Source organism: Bombus impatiens, unplaced genomic scaffold (genome assembly GCF_000188095.3).
Source record: "Bombus impatiens unplaced genomic scaffold, BIMP_2.2 scf_0517, whole genome shotgun sequence".
NCBI lineage: Eukaryota > Metazoa > Arthropoda > Insecta > Hymenoptera > Apidae > Bombus > Bombus impatiens.
In genome coordinates, this window is record NT_176936.1 from 1,403,157 (window position 1) to 1,411,315 (window position 8,159).

Consider the following 8,159-nt stretch of genomic DNA (forward strand, 5'->3'; position numbering starts at 1 on the left):
AGAACTCAGGCCGGACTTCGAAACAGCGGGCACAGGGTGGCGTGTTTGGCTCCCTTCCACGAGTATGTTTTTCTTTCGCGAGGACTGATCGGGCCTAAGAGTCGATGTCGGCATTGACGTCGATGACGGTGACGACAGCGACACCGGTAACGAAGACGGTGATGATGATGATGATGGCAACGGTAACGGTAACGATAAGGGTACGGTGATCCTTGTCTTGGCCTTCTTCGAAAATCTTCAAGATCCACATTGATTATAAGACGCTAGAAAGTTGACTCTTAAAAATAACGCTTTGAACGGGAACATTGATCTCGTTGAATTTCTATTGGATGGAAGCTGATACAGAGCTACCATTCGAAGGACTCGTATCCGTAACGGGAAAGACCTTGCAAGTTGCGTAATTGTGAGGATAGCGTAATGGTTTTGCGTTTCCTTGCGAAAGTCGACGGATCAAATAGGCGATCTATTTGTCTTCGAGTAGCTTCTAATACAAAGTAGAAACCGGAGCTATCCGATTCAGTTACATAATCGTAGTCAGGTTTTCCGCTCTATTTTTCTAACGCTTTATAGCAGAGGATATCTGACGATCGAAGTTTTTGATCATTTTCAAGCAACTGGATTCTCGTCTCCTCGGTACGTGTAAATACACGTTTGACGATACATACTATTCCTCGGAGGTGGACGAAAGTAGCGCGTTTTTACGATCAGATGGAGGTACGTAGCGCGCACGAGCCTCTGAGAAATGATGGGAGTTGCGGCGGAGAAAATAAGGAACCGAAATAAAAGGAACGGAGTGAGCAGGAGACGTGGAGCAAGAGAAGAGAAGAAGCAGAAGAAGAAGACGACGACGAAGACGACGACGACGATGACGACGACGACGACGACGACGACGATGACGACGACGACGACGACGAAGATGACGATGACGACGACGACGACGACGATGACAACGACGATAACGATGATAATAACGGCAATGGTAACGACGGTGACGACGCGCCCGCTGCACACTTTACTAACGGCGCATCATCTTTCATCAGTTTTCTCCTTTCGTGCTCGTGCCTTTTACTATTAACCGCAGTTTTAACTAAATTTGACGGTGTCATTTTTGGTAGCTTTTCGTTAAGGGAACTAAATAACGTTTCGTCGGAAGGTGTAAAAATTCCAGGGCGAGGTACTTTTGCTACATCGTTGTCTGCCTCCATTTTCTTTTTTTCTTTCGATTTGCCTAGACCGGACGACGCGTTTTCACGTTTATTACTCTGCATCCCTCTCATAGCTTTGCTCGCTTTGTTATCACTGTCGTCCATGTTAGGCCGCTTTCTTCTATCAGGCGCGTAATTAGGCGTCAACGCGCTAGATCTTACTCTGCTGCTGGTAGGTACTGAAAAAAAGTGACTCAATCCATCGAAAAGGCCTTTCAATTGACCACTACCAGGTTTAACCTTATTGGTGTTATCCGTATTGGCAAAGCTGCTCGCTATACCAGCACCGTTTCGATCGTTCTTCTGTTTCTTCTTCCCGTCGAACGTATTAACGGCTGGTTGTATATGTAAACCGAATGTCGGTGTACTGCTTACATTGAGCTTAGGTAACGACGCACCAAAGGTATTGGTAATGTTACTAAAAAAAGGCGATTCCATATTGAGTTTAGCCGCGGCCGCGGCGAAACCCCAAGGTTTGTCCTCGTTTAGATCACAAGAGAACGGACCTCTTGGTTTAGTAGAGTTACCGGCACCGCTACCGGTAACACCACCACCACCACCGCTATCGCCACTACCGACGACGACAGCACGACGTTTTTCGTGACCATCGTCGCCGTCGTCATCCTCCTCCTCTTCGTCATCGTCGTCGTCGTCCTCATCCGAAGTGGACGTATTGCTGCACGCGCTAGAACTATTACCATCTACCTCCTCTTCTTCTTCTCCCCCCTGCCCATTCCCTTCCGCTCCCTGCTCTTCCGCGTCGTCTTCGTCATCATCATCAGTCGAATCACTGGAATCGTCAGAAGAATCGCTATCGCTCGCGCCGCTGCTGCTGCTACTGCTAGACATTGGCGGTACTACCTTTTTACCGGGCATGGTTTGTTGTTTCTGGTTCGCGTTACCCCGAGTTAACCTAGGACTAACGTCCTGCGAACATTTCGATTTCTCACCGCCCCCCACCCGCTTCAACTTATTATGGTCCGCATTAAACGCACTCAGCCTAAAAAACTTCTGCTTCTCTTTGGAAATCCGATCGTTTTTCTCTTCTAGTAGCCTACCCTGGCCTGCGAGTGGGGTGGGGGGTTGTGGTAAGGGAGAGGAAATCAAAGGTGGTTGACGAGGGGAGACAACACCCGCATTACCGTCCGAGCTGCTGTCCACCTGTGCCACTCCTGCGCCGCTTTTCTTCGCTGGAGTCGAAATCGCCAAACTCTTTCTGGATACTGCCGATCTGAAACAGATATTATCTGGTCAAATCGTACGCATCGATAACTCGTCGTCCCTTTCCCTCAGTCTTAACTTTTTATTCTAATTTTAAACCCTGATCTTATATCAGGTAACCCTATACAGTAGCAGATGTTGAGAAAAACAATAGTTCATATTAATATATATAAATAAAAAAGCAACAATGTTTTTTCCGTGTGATATTTATATCATATTATCTAACACAATGCTATATTATATGCATAATGCATATAATGCGCCCAAACCCACATTCAAGAGAAATGTAGTTATGCTTACTTCAGCGGTCCTTAACCTGAGAAGTGCTCACACACGCAAGTTATTGTCGTATTATTTGAATAAAAAATATTTAGTATATGTATTTATTTACTTATAATGAACCATTTCTCTCCAAAAAGATTGTTGATGAATGGTTTAATTATACATACTTGGCACATTGCTGATTTAGATTTTGAGTTAAACTTGGTGATCCGCGATAAGAAAAAATTATTTAATGGAGGTTCGTGGTAAACAGAAGATTAAGAACCGCTAGCTTAGTTCATATTTTCCTTCGATGTTTCGTATATTATCTATTAAAATTGTATCGCACATATCAAACATACTCGACAAGTTATCACAAGTGAGAACTAACATTAATCCTAAAGTTGGTTTATATCAAATTTTCGCTTACTTTCTACTTTCACGTAATTTGCTAGGTCTCTTCCTCGCGCTAGTCGGCGTGCCTTCGAGAGAACTAGCTGCATCCTGTGTTTTGTTCCTTTTACTATCATCCTTCGATATTGGTGTATGTGCTGTTTGACAATGTCGACATCTCCATGGTGTTTTGTTCTTTTTATCAAGCGCTGGATCCAAACAGGCAGGGTGATAACACTTAACACAACCAGCGCATTTTACCAGGTAATTCTGCGATTCCCTTTCCAATTGACATCCAGCACACGTTGGAGAACAGTCGTCACAAGACCACGTTATACCCCTATCGACAAGGATTGAGAGTTCTGGTGGTGCGCAAGAATTATGCAAAGCTGCACCACACACGCTACACCTGCTTAATTTCTCAGTAATATTCCGTTTTGTGTTGTTGTTGTTCCCAGCTATTGTCGCACCAAGGCATTCTTTGCAAATTGGTAGTGGAGCTGGAAGCTGTGACAAAATCAAATAATATATGAATATACGCACTTTACGATTATGTTATAAAGGGAATATTATAAACAGGATGATTTTAATACAACATAAATGGAAGTTATTAGGTTTAGCTAGATGCTGAGAAGTTGACGGAGTTTCGTGAAAATCAAAGATATAATTATCGAGATACACATTTTAATATATTTAATATTTTAATACTATGACGAGCAATATTTTATATACGAATGATAATGAAATAGTAATAACTGAGTTATTCACTCGTGATCAAATAATTAAAGCCAAAGTAACCAACCCTTATGTAATTCATACTTAAATATACAGTGTATAAATGATTATAATTAAAAGAATGAAAATAAGAAAGTATATAAAAGTATATAAAAAAATAAAAAAGTGTACATGTATAATCATGTTTCGATTTCGATAGAAGTATAATATATTAATTTTATAAAGATTTCCTGTATATTCTTAACAATCAAAAAAGAAAGGAAACCTAAAATCTGCCATTTCATTGTATTTAGTATCTTTCATTTCTAACTAGTTGACATTTTTGTTTGGTTCGAAGCAGTACAGTACACAAAGAATACTTTCAACGTACAGGACACGCGTGATCAGGATCCGCGTCTCGAAACAACGACCTGTTGCGCGACCAGAGAACCAGCTATAACTAATAGTTATGGGATTGAACGATCCATTGCTAAAGCTTGCACTTCTTGGCTTCTTGACATATCCTCCGTCGATGCATCGACAGATTTTTATACCCACGAAAACTACAATTAATAGCCATACATACATACATATATACGACGAATGTTTCTCGAATACCTTTTATATTTACAAATTTTCCAAAATTAATCCTGCTATATTCCTGGAATTTTTTATGTTTGAATCTTGTTCTCGTTGCAATTGAAAAGAAAATTAATATAACTTTTAACAAATCATTGGATACATTTTATTTGTAATGAAAATAATGAATTAAAAAAGCAAATAATTACTTCCAATAAAATAACAAATAAATTTATTTTAAAATAAAATTGTTTTCCAAAAGAATACTAAAATTTTGTTTGAGAAATAGATAATTTCCAAATAATTTATTGGCCGAAAATATTTGATTACTTCAAATAATAATAAAAGATAAAGCATAACAAATAATTTTTATGCAGATAAGAAATCGACCTACTGACCTGAAATATTCATCTTAAAAGCAACTAGACATCGAAACATTTATCAGATCAGGTAACGCGAAACTTGAAAAGTACGAAAGCCAAACATTTTTGTATTTCAAAAGTTTCATTGGATAAGTATCCAAACACTTTCATGAACCACTGTATCTAGAACTAATGATCCTCCCCTTTCTACTCTTGTTCTGAAACGCGCGTGCACCTGTGTCTGTGTATCAAGCACATTAGGGAGTCTTAAGAAGTTCTGTTTCCGAGCATAAATTACTGAGCATACCGGCCAACTCACTGAACAATTCGATATGAAATACTAGTACAAAAGCTCATAGGAACTAATTAGGTATTACCGTTCCATTATCGATCAATAAATAAACATCGAGTTTATAAAAGCTAAAAAGCATCATCTGTGTAAAGTTGAAGAATTTTATAAAAGAAATTTTATATTTGAATTTACCAATAAGTTATATTATATTGTCATTTCTTTCTCAATTTTATTTCTCTCATAGCAATGGCATGTAATACACGAGGACTAAAGGTGTATGAAGGGTTCCAACCGTGAACAGCATTGGACTGAATAACTAAATAGTGACACTTGGCAGCGAAACCAAGAGCCACTTGAGAATTCGAGAAGGAAGAACAAGGAATAAAAGGGCAGTGAGCAACCGACGGGGAGGAAGGGATTGTCAGGATCGCGCCGGCGTGATCGTTGGATAACTTTCCGTGCTCTCTGCGGCCTGACACGCATAAAACGCGGTCGGTAGGAGAACAGGGAGGAGAAATGAATGCAATAGAGAAGGGGAAGGAGAGGGGTGAATGAGAAAGAGAGGGACGTGTGCATGGAGGATCAATAAGAGAGGCGATATACACAAACGAGTCACCGGAAGTTGACCGCGATAGCATATCGTCCTGAGTCTCGCCCCTCTGTTCAAGTTCCCCTCTAGCGTGAGGCCGCGACTAACCATCTTGAGGCGTGGGCACACGCCGTGACTCCCCAGCTACGAACACGAGGGACCGTAACGAGAGCGTAATATTTCCCTTGTTGACTCCTGAACTGAGTGAGCCATGAACCGTATGCGATCATGCATAACATACTCTTCTTGATGTATTGTCATACAAAACGTCCCAATATTTTCTCATTATATTCCTGTGTCTTCTACATGCTTTATTATTTAGGATATTATTACTAATACATGACGTTTTTCTTGAAAATGCTGCTCTTAGCGTATTTTCTTTCTTAAAAAAGACCCTTTCAACCTGAATTTTTATTATGTATCGACTAACAAGTATCGTGAAACAAACGAAGCGATATGTTACGAATTTGTTGATACTTTTCCAAGGAATTGTGGCAGGAAAATTCAAATTCAATATTCGTTCAACTTGGATTTCTCGAAGATGACTCCGACAGAGAACTACATCAACAAAATCTAATCTAGCGTTTAATACGAATTAATGGATGACGGGTACATTGACAGATTTCTAGATTGTTCTTTATGCGGTTTTACGATTGTATGTATCATGAAATTAAATTAAAGCGTCGTTTCATAGATGCGTATAGGAACCCTACATGTGCGGATTGGTTTAATCGTAGAAAACGCTTTGCATTAGCTACAAATATGTCACGTGTTGAAGAGAACGTAATAATTCTTCGTATGGTAACTATATTCAAATCGGAACAAGGAGAGAAAGAAAGAATTAATCGCTTCTTTTATATTTACAAAAACAGTAATTCCAAATTATTCCTAGCTAAAAAGGGAAATAACAAAATATAATTCTACAAAGCATATAGTATTCCAAAAATATAATTCAACCGAGAATGCATATTTTTCAATTGTTCGCGCGAAATAATTTTATTTGCTTTATTTTACTTTTTACACTAAAACAATGCATGACGCATGTCTCGCTATATAGTAGGAATACTAACGATAGGTTTACGTTGACACTACGGCTGCCAGTTCACATATGATCGCATGTTGTGAATTATATTATCCACTGCATGGAAGTGAATAGCAAGCGAATACCCACGTTTAACATGGCTCTATGAAACTACACTTTCTGAACAGACTTCTGAACACAAGCAAAGACAAACTGATGGAAAAGTCTAAGCAACTTTGGTGAACATTGTTTGAACTCGACACTGGTAATAAAATATTTCTACTAGAATACGATAATAACGTAAATGAACGGATGTACGGAAGAGCGCGCAAGTTGAACGAATTCAGTTACAAGTGCGGTAGGTACAAATCAGTATGTTGCATACGCGTATAATACTTTATGTACTCTAAAACCTCCATCAGATTAATTCAAGTAACTTGAAACTTCTTTATTTACTCCGTTTGAAATATCCTTAATTCTTCCAAATCTTTATTTTCACACTTATTAATAAATTAAGGACGCATTTATGCACTTCTGGGAAATGTGAAGATACAAAAATGTTCCGAATGCATAATATGCAAATAAAATATATAAAATATTTAACAAAATATAAAAGTAGTACATAAAACAAAAATATCTAAATTATTTAATATTTAGTAAGTGAAGCAAATTTGTCCAACTTCCACTTTTGGCTGTGTTCATAAAAGTATGAATTTTCATAAATGTCTGTGTTTACTTAATCACGTCTTGACTAGATAAAAAATATACTTTACGTTTGAAGTTGAGTAATTTCCAACTATTTCTTGATTGCAATAAAATAATTGTAGCACTGTCAGCACTTTTTATCTGCGAGGATATTTGAAAGGTTTGGTATTCTGTACATTTCTATGCTTTTAGCTTTCCCATAAATACATAAACATACGTACACTAATAACGAGCAATGAAAAAAATGACTCACCTTAGCTACAGGGGGCTCCGGCTGCGTAATATGAGAAGTATCCGCATGTTTCTTGAGATAAGGTGGTCTGTCCGGTTGTCGGAAGAGCCTACCATCCTGGATCACAAGTCCTCGATCGACTGCTCTTTTAGCAGACAGTCTAAGAGCTGTTCTCAAGTCGCCCTCCGCTTCTTCTTCGACCGTGTGACTCTGTCTGATATATCTCTCGATATTCTTCAGGCTTGAGCCCTCCCTTTCGCCCAATTCTCTAACAGCTTTACCCAGTACCTTGCTCAAATCGGACGCTTTGCCAACTTTGAGCGGTTTCGATTGTAAGCCACCAGGATCTTTGTACGAGGATTGTCCTTTATTAAAGATCTTGAGCACATCGCCGCGCTTCACAGCAACCTCCAGATGTTCAGCAATTTCCTCCTCGTGATAATTATGGTGTTGACGAATAGCATGACATATCCGCTCGACACTCGGCCTCTGTTTCTGGCTGCGGATTTTTCGAATCGCGTCCAGGAACCAGGCCGACCATGTGTCAGCGGACTCGGGCTCGTCCATTTCTCGTCTCCGTCGGCC

The 8,159-nt window shown here is 39.4% G+C and overlaps 1 protein-coding gene across 1 annotated transcript in view; it reads right to left on the minus strand.

Moving 5' to 3' along the window:
* LOC100747336 (histone acetyltransferase KAT6A-like) overlaps positions 1 to 8,159 on the minus strand; it is a 23,234-nt gene that overhangs the window by 9,633 nt on the left and 5,442 nt on the right. Inside the window, 4 exon segments of the mRNA XM_033321858.1 lie at positions 1 to 202; positions 952 to 2,436; positions 3,118 to 3,587; positions 7,596 to 8,159. The exon segment at positions 1 to 202 is cut by the window's left edge and continues 3 nt beyond it. Coding sequence (XP_033177749.1) covers positions 1 to 202; positions 952 to 2,436; positions 3,118 to 3,587; positions 7,596 to 8,141 — 2,703 coding nt within the window. The 5' untranslated portion in view covers positions 8,142 to 8,159.